At 42.8% G+C, this 22344-nt stretch overlaps 1 protein-coding gene across 4 annotated transcripts in view; it reads right to left on the bottom strand.

Annotated features, from left to right (window-relative positions):
- Positions 1 to 1707: 1707 nt before the first annotated feature.
- PYGL (glycogen phosphorylase L) overlaps positions 1708 to 22344 on the bottom strand; it is a 101379-nt gene continuing 80742 nt past the window's right edge. Inside the window, exon 21 of one of the 4 annotated variants that reach the window (XM_073895203.1) lies at positions 1708 to 1858. In XM_073895203.1, the coding sequence (XP_073751304.1) occupies positions 1723 to 1858 (136 nt within the window). In that variant the 3' untranslated portion in view covers positions 1708 to 1722. Of the gene's footprint in view, positions 1859 to 6696; positions 6887 to 22344 lie in introns of those variants that run through there. The other 3 variants (XM_025870068.2, XM_025870066.2, XM_025870069.2) reach the window with 3 other exon arrangements.

The following is a 22344-nucleotide window of genomic DNA, read 5'->3' on the forward strand; positions in this document are numbered from 1 at the left end:
TTTTACCTAATCCTCGCACCACCTTCAAGAGACAGACATTATACCCATTTTACAGATGAGGAAACTGGGCCTCAAAGAAGCTAGGGAGCTTGTTCAGGGTCACACAGCTAGTACTTACCACAGCTGAGATTCAAAAGCAGATTACATATGTGACAAAATTGCACCAAACTAAATACACAGATGAGTACACACAAAAGTGGTGACATTTGAATAAGGCCCTAGGACTGTATTAATGTCAGTTTCCTGGTTGTGATATTGTACTACAGTTATTCAAAATATTACCATTGGGTAAAAGGTCTATAAGGGATCTCTCTATACTATTTCTTAAAACTTAATGTGCATCTACAGTTGTCCCCAACTTAAAAGTTTGTTTTTTAAAGCATATCAGTCTTATTTTAGAATCGAGTTCTCTTCTTTCAACACATGCTCCCCCTCCCGCCCTTTTTAATACTCTTATGCACACACATTCATATACTTTATGCACGGTTCTGTCCAGTAGTAATTATACAACACACAGACACACTGTTAAGTGAATAGCTAACTTGTGACCAGAATACTTACATAGGTGTCATCTCAGAGAAGAATGTTCACTGGGGAGGAAAACAGCCAACAGTCTGAGAAGGTTAAGAATGAAGAGATGTTTCCTTGTTTCACTTAATCTCTGCCATGGGAGCCTCATCCTACTGGTTCTCTCTCCAAGCATCCCTTTTACCTGCAAGAATCCTTAAGGCTGGGATTGCTCATTAATTCAACATGGTGATTCTTGGGAGTCAGGGGATGCTGGAGGTGGCATTCACTCCCTATGGAGAAAGGTCAGAATTGGTGGGGGTTGTGTGGTTTGAGAAACACAAGATACTTTTTCTTGAGAGGGGTGAGTGGGGTGGAGTTAATGCTGGGACTAGAAACTTGGAATGACATCCAACCCCCAGCCTTGCTACAAAGGAGGGGAGAGTGTGGAGCATGGCTACTTTGTGGTGTAGCTTTGCAAGGACACTCTTACCAAGGCAGATAATTTAATACCATGTGCCTGCAACTTAAGTTGCACAGGGGGAAAGGTTAATCTTAGTCCAGTCTAGAGTCACTGGAAAAAAGCAGGGACTTACCTTAGAACCTAAGCTTTTGAGCTTTCTCTGTTAAACAAAAATGAAGATAGCCAAAAAAGTAGCCAGGTTCTTATGCAATAGAAGGAAAAAAGTGAAAAGAGACATAAACATTTACCCAGCCTTTACAAACCACATTTCACTTTTATCTGTTGCAGTTTGTCTGCCTCTGATATTAACTCTCAATTTATAAAGAGCCTTGTTCGGGGACTCAGGATCCTTAAAGTATTAGGGAATGTGATGTCTTTGAGTGACTTTTGGCAACATTTTTCAGTATTGGATTGGTTTTCTCAGGTGGCTAAAAGCTCTAAAAAGTTAACCAGAGAATAATCCAGGGAAGAGAAAGTTATTCTTTGTTTCTTCTTGAAGTAACTTTGTAATGATTAGTTTAAAGTGAGGACAACAAGAGTGATTTTTTTTTTTTTAAGGAGAGAGAGAAAATTCAGGCTTTGTTAATTTCCTTGGGATCTACAGAGTTATATTTCTTTTCTGGGCAAAGAAAGCCCATAGTTCTAACCAAACTCAGTCTACCCTCCCCTAAAGTCGCAGTCGCGTATAAATTATTTCTTAGTCACCGTACAGTTAAAAACAAAGCAAAACAGGTGGCTCCTGGGTGGCTCAGTCAGTTACGCTCCCGCCTTTGGCTCAGGTCATGGTCCCATGGTCCTGGGATAGAGCTCTGCGTCGGGCTCCCTGCTCCGCAAGGAGCCTGCTTCTCCCTCTTCCTCTGCGGCTCCCCCTGTTTGTGCTCTCTCTCACTGTCAAATAAATTAATAAAATCTTCAAAAAACAAAAACAAACAAAAACAAAACAAAAATGCTTTTGTCACTCTCTAGTAACTCACAGCTCCTTCTACACTTCAATAAATGACTTTCTTATTTCTCTGACCATGTGAACTGATCAGAGCAATCTTCAGGTAAGTTACAGAGCTGCATCAGGGGGGCTAAATGGTTAAAGCAGATCATCATTTCTAGTCCAAGCCAGGGACTGTCTGGGTAGAAGGGACATCATACTCTCCCCAAGTACCTAAGGTAATGGGTGATGAAAGGAGGAAGGGGGAAATTTGGGTTCCATCCAGATGTGTAAGTCAAAGGCTAGGAGAAAGTTCCAGTGACAAAATGAGGGTGGTAAGAACCCAGGAAGATGCTGGGAAGAAAGGAGATAAACACGGAAAGGGGACAGGAAATAGTCAGAAGGCAAACTGATTTATACTTTTGCCCCTGAAGAACCCTCATTAGGAATTAGGATTCTCCATTTTCCCTCATGAAATATATGAAAGAAGAGGACCCAGGGATTTAGCACAATTTAATTCATTATTATTATTTTTAAAGTAAGCATTGAGTTACCTACTCTGTGTCTACAACTGTCCTGGAAATCATGAGATATTCAAAAGAAACATCAACCTTGGCTCTTGCCTTTGACTGTATCTTTCTCCCTGGGGGAAGCAAAAAACATGCACCGGAGACAGTAAGGAAATGATCTGAGGTAGCACTGGATTTTTTTTTAAGATTTTATTTATTTGTTTGAGAGAGAGATAAAGCACAAGCAGGGGGAGGGGCAGAGGGAGAGGCAGACTCCCTGCTGAGCTTGATCCCAGGCCCTCCTGGGTAGCCCTGGATTCTAATCAGGTCCTCCAGTTGGGGGACACATATAGCATGACAGGGAAGAGAGGATGAGTCCCCTAAAATATGGCTTCTGTTAGATCATTTAGTCCATCGCCTTTCAGGTCAGGTCCTAGATCTCCTTCCTGATAGGCAAGGCCCTACTTGATCCCGGCAGATGGATGTTGGCTCATTGTCTCCAAACAACCTACCCTCCTTCCACTCTGCTCTCATGTGCCTCTGAATCTTCCCTGTGCTGCCCTTTCTGCCCAGATCATCAGTCCTGGGGCATATTTTGATACCCTGTCTCTGTCTACTGTTCTTTATTTGACCCAGCAGTTAATGCACAGCAGGAAGTGGTTATTGAACATGTGCCTTCTGGAGCTCATGAACTGAGCATTTAGGTGCTTTCCAAATACTTGGCACTCACATGGAGAAGAGATGTTGCATGTGTGTGCGTGGCAGAGGAGGAGGGCTGCTCTTCACTTTGGGAAGCATCTATTTTCATGTGTCTGCAATCTGGAAATGTTCTACTGTTCTAAAACCTAAAGACTGACACTCCAGCTTCACTCAAAGTAGAAGAAAATTAAATTCTAGTTTAAGGAACATTGCTATTCTTTCTCCTCACACTCTCTTCAACACTTAGCCAACATGACACGAAATTTTTACCTTTTTTTAAAAAAAGACCTTTGAATGGAAAATGAGGTAATATCTTTTCCCAAGCAAGACTTCTTTAAGTTTTCTAGAATTTGATGTGCATCCAGAAGAAATGGGAACTCAGAAACATACATTTTTAAATAGTTCAATCAATCATTTAAAAAAACCCATTCTGTCCATAGAAATGTAACATAAGCCACATGTATAATTCCATAATTTCTAGTAGCCACAATTTAAATAGTAAATTAGTAAAATTTTTATATTTCATTTAACCTAATATACCTCAAATTATTATCATTTCAACACATAATCAATATAAAAATTTTTAATGGTATAACTTACATTTGCGTTTGTCCCGAGTCTTGGCAATCTGGTGATTTTTGGCACCAGCCGCACATCTCAGTTCAGACTAGCCATATGCAACCAGTGGCTACTGTAGCTCACAGTGCAGTGTTAGAACAAGAAGAGGATTCTAACTTCATAACCTCATTCCTCATTGTCACAAGGAACCTGGGTTCGGGAGGGTTGGGTGCCTTGCTCAACAGGATCTCCTACTGACTGCATCAGACGCCTACGCAGAGCCCGGCCACCCTTGCATTCCCCTTCCATGGTGAGTTTGCATGGGTGATGCAAACAGCTGCCTCAAAATGAAGCATGGTGTTTAGAGATTTTTTTTTTTTAAATCACCATCCTCTAAAACCTTTGGACCCACCCCCACAAATATCTTAAAAATAAAATTTCAGAAGAAAATAGCCCGATATATACTATTTATTTATTTATTTAAAGATTTTATTTATTTATTTCACAGAGAGAGGGAGCACAAGCGGGGGAGGGTGGGGGGGGGAGAGGGAGAAGCAGGCTTCCCACTGAGCAGGGAGCCCGATGCGGGGCTCGATCCCAGGACCCCGATGCGGGGCTCGATCCTTGATCCTGAAGCGGGGCTCGATCCCAGGATCCCAGACTGCTTAATGACTGAGCCACCCAGGCGCCCCTATACTATTTTAGTACCTAGAAACAGCAGCCCTGTAGGCCATTTGCTAATGCGTGCCCCACGACCTACCTGTTTTCTGCTCAGCTGTATCTGAGTCTGCAGGGCACCCAGCAGAGAGAGAGGGCTAGAGGCCCAGAAGGCACTGCTGAGCCTTGCCTGTCCTCCAGGGATATGTGGAAGTGGTACTTCTCCATCATGTCTTTCATCTCACCCACACCAGCTCCTGCCAGCATCCCGAGGACCAGGAGGTTGGTTTCCATGATTAATCTCAAAGACCTTCAAATAACTGAGTGACCCTTTGTCTTCAATCTGCACATTTTGCAGTGCATTATATTCTGAACCAAGCCAAAGCTGCTTGTGGGAAAAATGACCATTTCAAAAACAGAAAATGAGACCAACAGAAAGAGAGTGTTGCTTCCAATAATGAGGACATCTGGGAGTAAACCGAATAATGAGGGCATCTTTGCACCTGGATTAATGAGAAAGCAATTAGGCACATCATTATAAAAAACAACATAAATCTTTGATTTGTATTTTGTTTTCAATTGGGAGAAAACGGGTATGGTTCTCTAGGGATATAAATTAGAGCTCTTTACATCAAAATACTGCAGTCAAAGAGATGATAAATTTTATGGTAGTGAGCTCTGTAGTCATATTTCAGGGTACAAAAAAATGCCATCTTAGAGGCTGAGGTTTGGAGGCTACTGTTGAGATGCCCAGTTACCATATTCAGACTTTAATAAAAATGTATTTTGTCTGATTCTTGATTATTGATAGTCTGTTTGATGAGCAACATCATACAGCCTTATCTCTGGGTCCTCTGAAGCATAAATAGGATAAAAAGAAACAAGATCAACAGGGAGAAAAATCAGTGCCTATTTATATGTGTCTAGTCACAGGTCAAAATCAAGAACAGGACAAACTGTGTGTGTGTGTGTGTGTGTGTGTGTGTGTGTGACAGAGACAGAGAGAGAGAGAGAGGGAGGGAGAAAAGGTAGGTAGTTACGCCGGATAGCTTCTGCTTGTCCCTCTGGGTGCCCTCTCTGCCCTTCTCCACCTGCCCTATGCCCTTAGAGGCCAGCTTAGATGTGCTGCACGAAGGGGCTCTTTTGCACCTGGCTTCCCATTAGGTTCAGCTGATGGGATCACTGGTAAAAGATGGGAGGAATGAAGGAGCATGAGATTGCAGTATTTATTTGGCCAGCTTGCTCCCTGTAGGGTCCCCTAGGCTGGCTGCATCCCTCAAGATCACAGCTTCTGTCACACAGCCCTCTCCACGCAACTCTGTCACCAGTTCTCTGCTTTCCAGTGGAGCCTCGGGTTGGTAATGGCACCCTGTTATCAGTTCCCAGGCAGGTAATCTCCTTGTTTCTCTGCACCCAGCCCACCCCTTTATAATCAGTCCTTTTATTAACTATTCTCCAAAGACCTAATTTGAGTTTATCCACTATTTCCTTCTAAGTCTTGATTGATAAAGTAGGTATGCATACATTTCTTGCCCCAGAAACAATAGCCCTTCTCTCTATCAGCATGAAATGCCTTGAAGTTTTCCATTGCACAGAATTTTAAGTCATTTCCCCAGAAGCAGACCCTGAGATAAGGATTTGGGTGCAAGAATGTTGTTAAAGAGATGCTCCTTAATTCTGTAAGGGAGTGTGGTGGAGGAGAAGGATGGGGAAGGAGGAATACGATAGGGAAAGCCGAAGAGAAGGAACCAGCCAAGAGTACACTTTCCGGCAAAGTCTCAACCTCAGCTGCATCTTGAATGGAGCTCTGGAGCATAAACCACATCTCAGAATGTGCCCTGACTGGCATCAGGGGAGCTGGGCTTTCAGTCTCCTGGAAGGAGAAAGGAAGTCAGGGACGCAAGAGTGTCCAGGCAGAGCACCATCAACTTATACTTCATGTATATTCCCTGTAATTTGAAGGTTGTTAGGGAGGGGGAAAAAAGAAAGTTAGGGAGGGGAGACATGCTGATTATTAATTGGCTTAATAATGGAGTTATTGGTAGAGAGGAATGAAAACTACCTCCAGATACTAAAAAAGCTTACAGCAGATGCTAAGGGGACACATCCTTTGAAAAACACTACATGTAATCAAATAGTATTTGCTTTTAATGGACTCAGTTAATACACTTTAATATTAGTAAAAATCAAATCAGGGCTCAGTCTTCTTGAAAAGCAGAGGCATCTTTGTCGGAATCTTAATTACCAGATGCAGGTAGTAGTTCTATGGTGTGTGCATGTGGTTGGGGGGGGGAGTGTATCAACACTTGCCATTTCCCTCTGAAGCTTCTCACGCTTGGAAATTTGTCATAGAAGCTTTTCTCATCTGCAGTTCAAACACTTTTTTCAGCAGGAATTTAGCTGAAGTTGAAATCACCATCTGGCATCTCATATTGAACCAGGTCCTTTGTGTGCCAAGAACTTCTTCTTTTGGCAATGACGTTGACTGTGATCTTTTGAAAATGTTTCTTGGGTTGGCAGTCTTGACTGAACAGAGCAAGCAGCCTGTCTTGGAATTTAGGAAGAGATATGCTGAGCAAATTGTTGCCCGGGGAAGAAAAGTGCAAGGTGAAAAGTTGAACCTTAAGTTTTGAAACCCCAGAAGCCCTATCTTTTATTATTGAGCTAAAACCAGCTAGGGGGAAAAAAAAAACCCAGGAATATGATTAGTAGCAGCAAAATGTTGCAAAAGACCTACAAAACTAGTATTCAGTTCGGACCAGTAAATGCTATTTAAGCACTTTCCAGGTGTGAAGTAATATCTTCCCTGCTGTAGGGACATAAAGACGACCAAGAAGGGGTCTTTCCTCTCAAGTAATTCACCATCCGGGGGCTGGAGGTGTTTAGGTGGAAACAAGGCTGAGTATACTGAGGAGTGTAGCTGATACTATCTGCCTCCTCCCAAATGCCTGGGGATCACTTTTTACCATTCCTGTTCTCCTCCATCAACTCTGACATACTTTTGCTTCCAATGGCTTGCACCTATGACTCCTTGAGCAGCCGCCCTTGAGTACTGCGAACATATTCAGAGGGCAGGAAGTGCTTGGGAGTTGAGTTCCTTGCTAGTGACTGCTTGGTGTAGGGGTAGGAAGGCCCAGCCCCCTTGCCACAGAGCAGGGCATAAATTAGTGTCCAGGCTTTTTCTACTCAGTGAGGCTGAGCCACTCCCTCTGGGACTTCATCTAAAGCCACCCTTGCTCAATCCCTTTCTCTTGCCTGTCTCCTCTCATTTATACTGGCCAATCTCTTCTGAGAATATTTCCTTAAGGAAACACTTCCCTGGGGGCGCCTGGGTGGCTCAGTCGGTTAAGCGTCTGCCTTCAGCTCAAGTCATGATCCCAGGGTCCTGGGATCAAGCCCCACATCGGGTTCCCTGCTCAGTGGGGAGCCTGCATCTCCCTCTGCCTGCAGCTCCCCCTGCTTGTGCTCACACACTCTCTCTCTTTGACAAATAAATAAAATCTTTTAATAAAGAAAGCAAGAAAGAAAGAAAGAAAGAAAGAAAGAAAGAAAGAAAGAAAGAAAGAAAGAAAGAAAGAAAGAAAGAAAGAAAGAAAAAGAAAGAAAGAAAGAAAGAAAGATAGAAACCACTTTCCTACAAATCCTCCTCTCAGGTTCTACATCTGGAAACCTGACCTAAGACAGGGGCATAATAAGAATAGAAACAAAATGGTATAAGAGCAAAGAAGGACTGACTAACTCCACCTGGATACCAAGGAGGGTATTTGAACTAGGCCTTGAAGGGTAATTTGGATTTTGCCAGGCAGACAGAACTCAGGAATGTCACAATAAGTCTGAGGAGAACACATATATGTGTCGCACTAAGGAAGGTAATGATGGGGAGTGATAGGAAATGGGACTGCTAAGGTAGGCTGGGAGTAACCAAAGGTGAGTCTTGAATGTTATTTTTTTAAAGATTTTATTTATTTATTTGACAGAGAGACAGAGCACAAGCAGGGGAAGTGGAAGGCAGAGGGAGAAGCAGGCTCCCATGGAGCAGGGAGCCCAATGTGGAGCTCGATCCCAGGACCCTGGGATCATGACCTGAGCTGAAGGCAGACGCTTAATGGACTGAGCCACCCAGGTGCCCCAAGTCTTGAATGTTATTAAAGAGTTTGGACTTTTTAAAAAATTAGCAATAATGAGCCATTGTAGGTTTCTGAGCAGGGAAGAAACATGATGCGTCTCTCTTTTAGAATATAATTGAATGGAAATATAGAAGATGGGTTGGTGGGATAAGAGATACATCGCGAAAGCCAGTTTTGGGGGGTGGGAGGGGTTACTGCAATATTTTGGGCCAGGATGATGAGGGACTGACTTGGGGCATGGGAATGAAAAGGGAAGGATGGATCTAGAGGTTGAATGAATGGACTTATCAACTAACTGTATGTAAGTGGAAAAACAAGAGCCATCAAAAGTGGCTAAATGTTGGTTTGGATCAAAGAGTGAATGATGGTGCCATCAACCAAGAGACAGAACCTAGGGGGAGAGAAAGACAGATGGGGGAGAGAAATCAGTGAGTTCATTTTTTGATATATTGAAATTGGATGAGACATCTGAAAAAAATCCCTAATAACTCAAAGAAATTTGAATGAAATCTGAAAATCATCTAAGAATAAAGAACAAAGAAAAAAATGGAATATTGGGGAAATTTGGGATATTCAGGGACTCATGAAGTTCTAGTTCAAGGTTAGATCACAGAAACACTTTTTAAAATTAGCTCTCTGGATAGGAATCAGAACAACAAAATCAACAGTAGAAACTTGGACACCCTTTAAGAATAAGAACACTTAAAATTCACTTGTGACAACAGTGTAATGATTCAGTTTCACCAGGATTTTACTTTGCTGATTAAAACCTGAGTGGGGGTCTATATGGTCTAACGATTAAATCTAATGTATTAAATTTGTGTGACAGTTTGGAGCATTCTATGGAAGCAGACACTGATGATGCTGGTGCTAAAATAAAGAAGAAACATGGCATTTTTGGTGTTCTCAACCTATTACTTGTCTACTGAAATGTGTTGCTGGTGGACGGATTTCTATAGTAATATTTCCATCAACTGACAGTGGCCATTTCCTTAATTATTGCTGTTCATTTGTTTATGGACTTGCAATGATTAAAAAAAAATCAATATGTCCATGCACTGTATTGACATTTCAAGCGGCACATAATTAGAAGAAAAAGCGCAAGTCCAAATTCTTAAAAAATGTTTCTGTTTGAGGAAAAATCTACTTTATATAAGACACATTGTTTCAAAAGCCAAATGAATTATAGGGCTGCAGAGAATCCTCCCTACTCTGCAACAATGTTACATTTAAACTCTTCTTTTTGAGAACCCTTGTTACTTAGAGAAACTAACACTTCTTTCTATCTTAGGTAAGATGTTGTAAATTTTAGACACGAAATTGCCCATAGAAATAATACAGGAAAAGAAGGCAGAAAATATAAGGAGCAAGAGAAAGAGAACATTAACTGTGTTTATTCGTTCATTCTCTCTTCCTTCCTCCTTCCCTCTTTTCCTTCCTCCCTCGGTCCCTCCTGTTCTCCCTCCCCCACTTCCAGGAACAGTGAGGACCTACTGTGTGCCAGGAAGTATACTAGGAGATGGAGACTCCATACTGAGCAAGGGAAACATACATGATCTCTACCTTCAGAGAATTTAAGTCTATCATACTTGATTTCAGATTCTACATGTAAATAAAAGATAATATCTCTTGTCTTTCACTCTTGTTCTCTCACACCTTCATATTGTATATTAAAGCAGATTAGGTTCACCTGTTTTGGGGGCAAATGTGCCACGCATAACCCAACTAGGCCACCTTCATTTGAAATTCAACTCTATCAGTTAATAGTTGTGTACATTTGGTCAAACGACTTAACCTTTTGACCCTCCCAACTCTTTACGTATTAAGCATAGATAATAGCACATGCCTCATGGGACAGTTGTATTACAAGAATCAATTCATTTAGAACTTAGAATGGGCTCTGGTACACAGTGGGCAATCAAATTATGTTACCCATTATTATTTTTAGCATGCACAGGAATAAACAGATGAAACAGGCCACATCTTTCAAAGAGCTCATTGTTTTGCTGTTGGAGACAGGTACACAGATAAAGGCAATAAAGTGTGGTGGGTGAATGATGAAGAAAGAATATTTAAGCTATAGTCCAGGGTGGCCACAAAGAAGGGAGTGGTGAATTCTTTTGGTCAACTCTTTTGAGATGAATGTAATATCAGTCCAAAGTAGTTTCTTATTTCCCTGCCCCTTACTTAGGTAAATGATCCTTCCCTATTAGATGCCTGTTTTGCTTGCTTTATTTGCCCATAGTTATTTGACTGTGAATAATTACGTAAGCACAAATGCTGGCTTTTCATAAAAGAATTGTCCCTCTTTATTTACACCCTGAATAAAGGAGCTTACCATAATTGGTAAAACAGGGTTACCTGTTTTCTTGATTTCTTATGTTCAGTGGCATATTTCTTATAGAAATCAGAGTTGTTTGTGCAAAGGGAAATTAGGCCTTTTCTTATCCCAGGAAGTGGTCTTTCCTTTTGCTCATGACTGGCTGAGTCATGGCCATGCGATTTAGTTCTGGCCAACAGGACCCAAGGCAAGCTGGAGGTTCTGGGAAAGATTTTCTCAATACGATGAGACTAGTGGAAGGAAACCCTACTATTCTTCTCTGGATGTTACTTGTCTGCATGTGATGGCTGGCACTGCTACAGCCATTTTGTGACCACAAAGAGAGATAGTGCTGATATCCTAAGGATGGTAAAGTAGAAAGATGGCAATAAAGTGGGTCCCTGAAGACATCTTTGAGCTACTGGATTTATCAACTTGAGACTTGATCTACCTCCAAACTTCTTGTTGTGTAAAAAAAATAACCCCTTAATTGTTCAAGCTGCTTTTAGAGGGGTTTTCTGTTAACTTTCAGTTAACTCTTTGTGGTAAGTTGTCCAAGTATTTGGGGACACTTCCCTGTAGAAAAATTATACATGTTCTCCCTTTTAAGCCCAGACATGGCCATATGACTTGCTTTGACAAAAGAAATATGAGCAATTTGAAGCTTCAAGAGCCCCATGTGGTTTGTCATGTTTTTTCTCCCCTGCCCCTATGATCAAGGAAGCCTGTTGAGATGGGGCCTCCGCCAATCTGGTTCCTCAGTAAGACCTTCTTGTTCCTTCCATGGGGGACTTGTAGCATGAACATGAAGTAAAGTTCATCATTCTAAGTTGCTGAAATGTGTTGTGACCACAGATAAATCTGGTTTACTTTGACTGCCAAACATCCCCAAAACTATAGTGAAACAATGAAGTGAAGGCAAGAGCTTGAGATGCAGAAGCTCAACTCTGAGTTACTGCAAAAGATAGACTCCCCCTGCCCACTCCACAAACTTCCTGTTCAGTGAGATGAGCCTCGGAATGGTAGCTAACTTAATCTGAAGAATGCTGTAAAAATGTCTTCACATCAATGCATTATTCAGAGTAAATTAATCACAACTTATTAAGTGTCTCTCTAGTATCTCTGAGCTCACCTCATCACTTTGCCCCACCGAGCTTTTCTGTAATGACCCCACTGTGCTCTCTCCTAACCACATCCACCTACACACCTTCCTAGGGGGCTGGGTACTGACTCCATAATCAAAGTGCTGAATTTTTGGTGCACAAATAAGAAATGAGGGTGATGCCTCGGTGGGTGGGGCAGGAGAATGATGAGGGTGAGAGCTAACACTTACACAGGACTCGTTCTATGCCAGGTGCCATCCTAAGCACTTTATACACAGTAGCTCCCTTACTCCCCACCTTCCGAGGCAAGTATTATCATGTCTTCTTTATAGACGAACAAACAGAGGCACACAGAAGAGGTTAAGTGTCTTGTCCAAAGTCAGGCAACTAAAATGTGGTGACACTCAAATTCGATTTCAGGCAATCTGGCTCCAGAGTTGTGTTCTTTTTTTTCTTTTTCTTCTTTCTTTTTAAGATTTCATTCATTCATTCATTCAGAGAGTGAGCAAGCAGAGGGAGAGTGACAAGCAGACTCTCTGCTGAGTGCAGAGCCTGACCCGGGCTCGATCCCATGACCCTGAGATCATGACCTGAACCCAAACCAAGAGTTGGATGCTCAGCCGACTGAGCCACCCAGGCGCCCCTAGAGTGGTGTTCTAACTATGATGCTTAACCAAGTTCTTGGGGCGGCAGTTCTTGGAGAAGCAAGAGGTTAAGATCCCAGGGCAGCTTCACCTGACTGAAAACCCAGCTGGGTATTGTTTCACAATTTGCAAACATGTCTGCGTCCTGGTTTTCCTAACTGTTAGACGGCACCGCTTAGGGTTCTGTCCTCTGTGAAGTAACTGAGGCTTGTGAAGAACCCAGCATTGAGCCGGGCCTTGCTAATGTTACTGAGGCTGCTGTAGCTTCTAGGACAACCCCCAGAGAGGGCAGAAGTCTCGGGGATATGAAAAGTCGTGCACAATTATGAAATGACTGGGTGGGAATTTCTCTAGGAGTCTGTAGGAGGCTATGGATGGTGAGGTGACAGGACCTAGGGAAGGCTGTCTGGAGCATCATTTCTGGGATCTGCAGACAGAAAAGCAGCTCAAATGCACTTGGTGCATTGGAAGGAAGGCTAGATAAGCCATTTGGACCAACTGTGATTTAAGAGGGCTGGGGGGGACATTTTCCTGAGGCCTGAAAGGTGTGCATATATATATATATATATATATATATATATATATGCATATGAGTAGGGAGGTGAGGGCAAGGGGCTTGGACATAAAATTGTTTCAGAAGAGCTTTGGAAGTGTTGCTCAAGAGAGAGAACTTAGTTTGGGAAAATGCAGTTAACTACCAGCCAGTCCTTTAGGTTGTATCTCTAAAATATGTTTTGAATTTGAGCACGTCCCACTCTCCCCACTAAAGCCACTGCCAGCAGGCTACTTGGGGCCACCATGTGGCTCTCCTAGACTCCCACATCAGTCCAGCTGGTCTCCCTGTTTCCCTTCTTGCCCCGTCCCATCCATTTGCCTCACAGGAGACAGACTGATCTTTAAAAGAATGCAGTTAGTTCCTATGGCTTCTTCTCACTCTTAGAATAAAGTCCAAAGCTTTACTACGAAAGTTGCCTCTAATACTAATAAAGAGGAGAAAGATCTCCTCTTTCACTACTCTCCCTGCCAAGTCTGGCACACTTCTGTTGTATGAACACACCAAGCTCCTCCCTGCATTCGCTAGTTCCCTTTGCCTAAAATGTCCCTCTTCCCCTCCCCCAGCCCCAGGGTCCCCAGCTCTTTGCCCTGCTGACTCCTTGCCCTTCAGTGATCTAAGCATCACTGCCTCCAATGTCCCAACCACCCTGTTCCCTGCCCCTCACCCTCTCTCATCACCCTCTATACCATTAGCAGATTTCCTTTCCTTCACTGTACTCATCACTATCTGAAATGGTCTTATTCATTCATTTGCTTATTTATGGGGCTGTTGCCAGTTTCCCCCATTAGCCTGACTGGGCTTGTTCGCTTTGTTCATGGCTATATCCCCAACACCTCGATAAGTTCCCAGTGCACAGAGGTTCCAGAACCTAAGAAATAAGTAATTTACATTTAATTTCCATCAGTAATACATTTCAAACAATTTACTTATATGCCCCAGTGGAAAAAGGGAGAAAAAATTAATTGTATTTACATTTAATTGAATATTGATGTATTCTTTGGATGATGGCAATGGAATAGTGATGTTTGAACATAATTTTGTGAGGTTAATCTACTCCTAGAAAATCTGAAATTACATGTGGTTCAGAATGAATTAGTTTTACACAGAAAATTAAAAACCCAGGAGTCATGATTGATAGGCTCCTACATTTAAATATTATGAGAATATAACATTTAAATACTATGAAAATGTAAAATATAAGCTACAACATGTCTAAAATAAAGAGTTTATAGTAAGGGCAAACAATACAATGTCAAAATCTAGCCAACCATATTCTCTTTACTGATTTCTTTGAATAATATAATGGCACTGAATGTTTATTTGGAGTCAACTGAAATATTAACATTATACCTGAGTATTGATGACATTTGCCCGTTTGCCTTATTTCTGGATTAGATTCAACAATTTTATATTTAAAGATTCTTAATGGAGAGCTCTCCGGGACATAATCTTCTTCAATCCACATATGACTAAATTTGGTCATATTTGCTGATTGTGTATAGAGCTCCTTTCTGAGAAGTAAATATTAATGCTGCCTGGTTTTGAAGAAAGAACCCTTGGGGCACCTCTTCTTTCCATTTTTAGACACCTCTGTTAGCTGCTTTAGCACTTGGGTAGAAGTGTTTTTAAAGGAGCCTGTGAAGATTTGGAAAAGATTTTATTTTTAATATCCCAGATTGCATTCTCTGCTTTTGGTTGGTTTTGTTACATGTGCCCCATCTGTCTTGGAATATGGAAAACGCAGTAGGGGAAAAAGGGAAAGGGCAAAATTGTTTCCCTAGCTCCATAAAATATCTAAAAATTACTTCACATGCAAGATCTGGCACATGGATTCCTTCACTTCTAACTTCTACACAACCCAGGTGCCTGTCGATCTTTCCTCCAGAGCAGGGAGAGGAGAAATTGTCTAGTTACTCCCTGGTTAGAAAGTGTGCAGAGTCGAAAGTCTTTTTACAAAACTTCCACTTTGAAAGACTTCTGCGAGACTTCTTATCATTTTAGGTGAATTTAATGAACGTACAGATTGGTTCTGTTATTATGAATACCCTTAAAGTGAAATCAATTTCCTGGCTGGCTACAGTTGATCTGGGATTTCTGATATCGTTCTTTAATGTTTCAGGCTAAGTACTGGAGGAAAAAAATCTGAAAAACCAAACAAAACATTTCTTTGCCTATCCCCGGCTGCACCTGACAGTGAAAGAAGTGGAAATCTTATTCCTCACTGGGACATTACATCCAATTTCAAGCTTCTATTATCTTTGCTAAAAGCCACTGGTGAATACCTAGTAAAGTTTTTTGTTTTTTTCTGAAAACCAGCTGGTTATATTGGTAACTGGAGCACTTCATGGACAGGGTGTCTGGGAGATATAAGTGTTTTTATCCATCCTACCATTGTTTAACATTGTATTTATGCATTTATTGAGGGTCTCGTAACCTTGGAATGTGGAGACTTCTGGAGACTACAGATCTTTTATGATGTGTTTAACGCCAAATAAAATATGGATTCTTCAGTATCATCTTAAAAGGGACTTAATCTGGAGCTATGAAATAACACTTCTTTCATGTGTGTTTATCTGCAAATGAACAGAATTAATCCTTCAAACAAGCAAAACAGCTCCAATTTTATGAGCCTACTGAATTGAGATGATGCTAGTATCCTGGTTTGCTAATTTGGGGAGGATCATTATTTTAGAATTATTATAAATAAAGTATTGTCAATCAAAAGTGGAGCATTGGAGAAGGTGATATTTAAGGCTGGCTTTACAGTTTACAAAATCATGGCTCAAGCTGATAAACTTATACATTAGTGCCTAACCCACATAATATCAAATTTTCTCATATCCTATGAGTCATCTGAGAGCTCTATTCACTTGTCATCAATATCGCCTATCCTGTTACAAGACCTTGTCATCACCTAGAACTGTTTCACCTCTGACATCTTAAACTTTGAAATTCTACTCTGACCTCAACCCTATACCCTTCCTCCCCTATGCCACCATCCCTCCCATCGTCAGTCTTTTTTTTTTTTAAGATTTATTTATTTATTTGAAAGAGCCAGTGAGAAGGGAAAGAGGCAAAGGGAGAGAGAGAATCCTGAAGCAGACTCCCCACTGAGCATGGAGCCCAACATGGGGCTCAACCCTAGGACCCTGAGATCACCTGGGCCAAAATCAAGAGTGAGCTGCTTAACAGGTGCCCCCATCTTCAGTCCTGCCAAGGCATCTGGCCTTCAGTCTCCCCAACTAACAGCCCCCAGCCCTCTTGGTTTTAAGGACATTCTTATCATCAGATACAATCTCTTTACTCCTTTGACTTAATGGCACAGTCAGTCAACAAATCCTCAATTTTGGATCCATCCATCTGTCTTCTTTGGCCCCTGAGTACTACTGGAGAAAATCACATAACACATAACCATGCAGTCAGGAGTTAATATAAATTTTGAATTTCAAGCCTCAACTGGGCACTCAAGAGCATCTGAAATTCAAGACGATCTGATCACTCCTAGTTGGTTCCCTGTATAACCAACCTGATCTGAGACACATGGGACTAGATAACATGAATCACAAACACTTAGGACAGAACTGTGTTGAATATATTATGTATATATTCAAAATATATAATAAAGTTCATTTTCTCCCCTCGATTTCAAGTGAGCCACAATTTCCCCGTTTTGGGGGGTATTTCCTCTTATTTTCACTTTCTTTTGCAGTTTTCTGAATAGATTACTTCTTTTTTTTTTCAAATAGATTACTTCTTAAAGAGTTTAGAAGAACAGGGGTGCCTGGGTGACTCAGTTGGTATACACGTCTGCCTTCAGCTCAGGTCATGATCTCGGGGTCCTGGGAATGAGCCCAATGGCAGGCTCCCTGCTCCGCGGGGAGTCTGCTTCTCCCTCTCCCTCTGTCCCACCCCTTCCCCCATGTTCCCTCTATCTCAGATAAATAAATAAATTCTTTAAAAAAACGTTTAGGAGAATGCTAAAGAATTTATGATAAACAGAAAATATTTACTATACACCTACCATGGGCTAAGCACTATTCCAGGTGCAGGGAGACAGCAGTGAGCAAAATACACAGTTCTGCCCTCAGAGAGTTTATATTTTAGTAGCAAGGGACAGCAAACAGGCAAATAAGTAAAATATATACTGTCAGAAAGGTATAGGCAGGACTGCAGAGTCCTAGAGGGCAGTGGAGGTTGTGAGCTGTGCTGTGGAGAGACTGCTTCCTGTACTGGGTACAAGTATGAGCCAGACTGCCTGGGTTCAAATCCCAGGTCTGGCATTTACTACATGTGTGAGCCCAGGCAAGTTGCATAATATCTTTATTACTCAGTTGCCCTATCCGTAAAATGAAGATTTTCACAGTACCAACATCACCGCGTCATTAAGAGGATTAAATGACTTAATACACAAGTAACATTTCCCCTGGTAGGCACTACGCAATTGTCAGCTAGTTGAAATAGCTGTCTCATCATGGCTCCCAGCCTCCCCTTCACAGCCTGTGCCCTCTAGGCAGAGATAGAATCACCTTGAAGGGAAAGCTCCTTGCTGGGTGAGGTCACTCACTTCCCAGGCCCTGAGAGAGACCCCAGCAATGTGTTTATGTGGAGCTTTTATCAAGTTTGCAAAAGTAAGATATATATATATATTTTATTATGTTATGTTAGTCACCATACATTACATCATTAGTTTTTGATGTAGTGTTCCACGATTCATTGTTTGCGTATAACACCCAGTGCTCCATGCAGAATGTGCCCTCTTTAATACCCATCACCAGGCTAACCCATCCCCCCATCCCCCTCCCCTCTAGAACCCTCAGTTTGTTTCTCAGAGTCCATTGTCTCTCATGGTTTGTCTCCCCCTCCGATGTCGCCCCCTTCATTCTTCCCTTCCTGCTATCTTCTTTTTTTTTTTAACCGTATAATGTATTATTTGCTTCAGAGGTACAGGTCTGTGATTCAACAGTCTTGCACACTTCACAGCGTTCACTATATATATATATATATAAAAGTAAGATATTTTAATTGCACTGGTTAAGATGCCGCTGTGTTAGGTAGCATTGAGGTGGCTGTGGGCATTTGGGGAGTTAGCTAACGACGTAAAGTTGGAGACACATTTAGTTTGAGTTTAGTGGGGAACATCTATGTGTTTGGGTCACTTCCACATCAATTTCAGTTACTGCTGGCCATCCCGGTGTAGAGGCAGCTCCCAGGCTTCCTACCACCCACTGCGCCGTAGGTACAGTGTGGGACACGGTGAAGAGAGGGGTCCCATACAGGCTGACAGCAGGCGCATGGGGGTTGAGGGGAAAACAGGGTTTGAAATGTACAGAGCCAGAAGCTGGTCTTCTGGAAAGTTGGAAAGTTCTTATAATCCTCTGATGTATAAAATTACAAGTAGAGGATTTGGTTCTCAGGGCATAGTCAGAACAGAAATCAGGAACACACTAGATAATGCAACATTAATAATTGTTAATGTATTTTGATGGATTGAATGCCCCCCCATTTAGACGTTGAAGCCCTAACACCCAATGGGATGGTGTTTGGAGATGGGGCCTTCAGGAGGTAATTTGGTTTAGATGAGGTCATGAGGTTGGGGTCCTTATGATGGAGTTAGTGGCCTTATAAGAAGAGACCAGAGAGCTTGCTGTTTTTCTCTTTGCCGTGTGAGCATAGCCTCTGCAAGCCAGGGAGGGCTCTCACCAGAACCCGACCCAGCAGGCACCTGATCTCAGACTTCCCGGCCTCCAGATATGGGAGAAGTAAATGTCTGTTGTTTAAGCCACCCCATCTAGGGTATTTTGTTTTAGTAGCCCAAGCTAAGACACACATTATACTTCTTTTTTCTTTTTGAATGGGAATTAGGTTAGAGAGAATTGTAATTCCTGCATTTGCAGACCGGAACCCCATAGCAGTACTACAAACAGCAAGCGTGTGTGTGAGGTTGCAAGCTTTATGCGTCCCACCTATCGATATTAAAAAATAAATTTCAACCAAGCACATGAGAAGAAATATTGAATTCTTCTACTCTCTCTTTAGAAAATATTACAAAATTATTTTCATTTTGAGATAATCAGAGTCTATAGCCATATATGTAGGGGCAAATAAAGTATTGTAGAAACATGCCAGTCAATGAATATAAATCATATTATTTTCTGAATTTTATAGGGTTTGTGATGTAATTTGTGTGACTTCTTTTCTCATTCTAAATAATATCCATTTTGTCCCTAATTTTGATTTTGTAAATTGTGTGTTTTTTCTTAAACAGGCCCTCCTCCCAAACTGCATGCATTTCAGGCCCACAAGCCCTGGACCCACTTCTACCAGGAGGAAACAGGAATGAGGGAATGCTTTGCCTTTCCTTCTCACCTCGTCCAGACTGAGCTGTGTGTTCTGTTATACTTAACATCTTCTGTCCTGGAAGAGGACCAGATGGCCCTACTCATTCCCTCCCCGTGTGCCCTGATGACCCCTGGCCCCTGACCCTACTCACCCACCGCTTCCAGCCCCTCTGTCCCCACCTTTGGGTGGCTCTCCACTGGCTCTTCCCCGTCACACCACAAGCACGCTCAGAAGTGTCATCCCCTGATTCTGCCCACCCACTCCCTGCCTTCCTCTATTTTAGAAGCTTCCTGACTCTTGCCCCCTCTCTCCATTAAATGTTTTGAAAGAGAAGCTCCTATATATGGGCCTCTGCTTCCTCATTCCTCACTGCATTGAGATCTGGTTTCTTGCAGCTTCTGGGAACCGTTCCCTAGAGTTGTCACTGCCGGCCTCTGGCCACTGGTCCTCCTCCCAGGGGGCCTCTCAGCTGCCTCTGCCGATGTCTTCCCCACTCTGCCCTGCATCCTTTTGGTCCTGGCCCCCATGGCCAGGTCTCCTGGTTCCCGTCCTTCCCCTCTGACCACTTGATCTCGGTTTCTTTTGCCACTGCCTCTCCTTCCCAGGTTCCCTTAAGTACCTACCAGTGTCCCCCAGGCTCCGGCTGCTTGTCTCCCCAGCTCCCATGCTCTTCCTGGATATGCCTGTTGATTCTGTGACAAGTCTCTGCTTGACTCAGCAATGAGATTTCTATTCCTGCAGTCGATCCTGAACTTCGTAGCCACGGTTCCAGCTTTCCACTGGAAAGCTCTAACTGCTTTTCATCCCTACCATCTTCACAAATGAAGATCCTCCTCGCCGTCCTCCCCAAACCTCTCCTCCCTCCGTGTTCTCCATGGTGGAAGGTGCCACCGCCAGTCACCCAGGTACTCTTGCAGCTTCCTTGCTTACCTCCTTCTCTCTCGCTCCTCATCACCAACCATTAACAAGCATGACTTATCTTACTTTTCAGTCAGGTGTTCTTTTTTTAAAAAAATATTTTATTTCTTTATTTGACAGAGAGAAAGAGAGAGCACAAGCACGGGGGGGGGGATCAGCAGAGAGAGAGGGAGAAGCAGACTCCCCACTGAGCAGGGAGCCTGATGCGGGGCTCGATCCCAGGACCCCGGGATCATGACCTGAGCTGAAGGCAGACGCTTAACTGACTGAGCCACCCAGGCACCCCTCAGTCAGGTGTTCTTAATTTTTTTTTTTGAATCATTAAACCTCTCGGCAGCATGGTGAAGACTTTGGATTGCTTCAAGAATAATGTTTTTTAGGGGCGCCTGTGTGGCTTAGTCGTTAAGCGTCTGCCTTCAGCTCGGGTCATGATCCTGGGGTCCTGGGATCGAGCCCCGCATCGGGCTCCCTGCTCAGGGGGAAACCTGCTTCTCCCTCTCCCACTCCCCCTGCTTGTGTTCTCTCTCTTTCTCTGTCAAATAAATAAAATTTAAAAAAAAATAATAATGCTTTTCAGAGCATAAAATACAATACAAAGGATCACAAAGGAAATATTTTTTTTGAAATATGGTTTATGAAATTATAAAAAGTTTTGATATAGTAATACATGTAATAATGCATTAATATAGTATTAAATACTCAGATCCAATGTCAGGTCTAATTACCATTATTTTAAAGTAGTGATGAACACAAACGATACTCAGAGATACCTGCTGAAATGTGAAGTGAAAAATCTGTGATTTCTATTGATGATAGAGCCATAAATATTGCTAATGTTGCTACAGTAGGGTTTTTATATTAATCATCAGAGAATATGATACATTTTAGTAAGAGAAAGGTAAAAATAAAGATATAATGTTTCTCCCCTACAAGACCACAAACCCCTTGAGTTCTTCCCAGGTTAAGTATGCCTGCTTTAAAATGATCTCCGGCACTTGCCTCCTCTTTTCTGTTCCGGCTGCCAATGACCTAATTAGGGTCCTCTGTCTGCATGGGATCTCCACAGGCCCCTAACTGTCTCCTCCCCTCCCTTCGAAGCCTGATCTTATTATTGCCGTGTGCCCAGCATACCTGAGCCAACCCCCCCCCCATCCCGTCCCCTAAACTGGGTGCTAAGTATCAGGCCTTGTCTCCTCAGTAGAGCTCAGATTCATCTACCTTCTCCACCTGGCTTGACCGCCTCACTTGTCCATTAGATGGCTCACAGCCACCTTGCTCCTGCCCTAGCTTTGCCTCACCAATCCTTCCAGAAGCACAGATATCCCTAAAACCCAAATCTGATACGGCACTCCATTGTTTCCAATCCTCTCCCCATCCTCAGTTATAAAATTTGGGTCCCTTAGCATCCTGTGGCTTCTGCCCACCTTTCCACCCAGCTCCTGCAACTCTGTTCCAGTCACCTCTCACTTCTGGAGTCACCCAAACTGGAGGATAATTGGGGGTTAGAGCAAGGGCTCTGGAGCCAGACTGCCTCAGTTCAAATCCTGGCTGCACCGCTCATTATGTGCGTGACCTTAAAAAAAATCAGTCCATCCTCTGTGCCTCAGGGACCTCAGCTTTAAAATGGAGCCATAAGAGCACTTGCCCCACAGGGTTGTGAGAAACACACGCAAAGTGTTCAGAATTGACGGGGGGGGGGCATGAGGTATAGAGAAGCTCAACGACAGAGGGACCCTGTTATTATTTAATGTTTGCCTCATGAGGAATGGATTTTCTCATGTTTCCTGCTTGGCCAACGGTCCTTTCAGACTCGGCTCAGGCATCTCCTCCTCCTGAGAACCTTCCAGGACCTGGGCTGGTGGGGCTGGGCGAGGCTCGGGCTCTGTGGCTCCCACCAACCCATCACTTAACTGCATCCCGCACCGAATGTGTGGTCCTCTGGGTGCGGGATGTGGCTCCCTCCTTTTGTAACCCAGGAACTGCACGGGGTGGGTGTTGAGAGGCTGAATGGATTAAAGAGAG

Source organism: Callorhinus ursinus, unplaced genomic scaffold (assembly GCF_003265705.2).
Source record: "Callorhinus ursinus isolate GAN/ISIS: 27379988/994484 unplaced genomic scaffold, GSC_fseal_2.0 scaffold8, whole genome shotgun sequence".
Classification (NCBI taxonomy): Eukaryota; Metazoa; Chordata; class Mammalia; order Carnivora; family Otariidae; genus Callorhinus; species Callorhinus ursinus.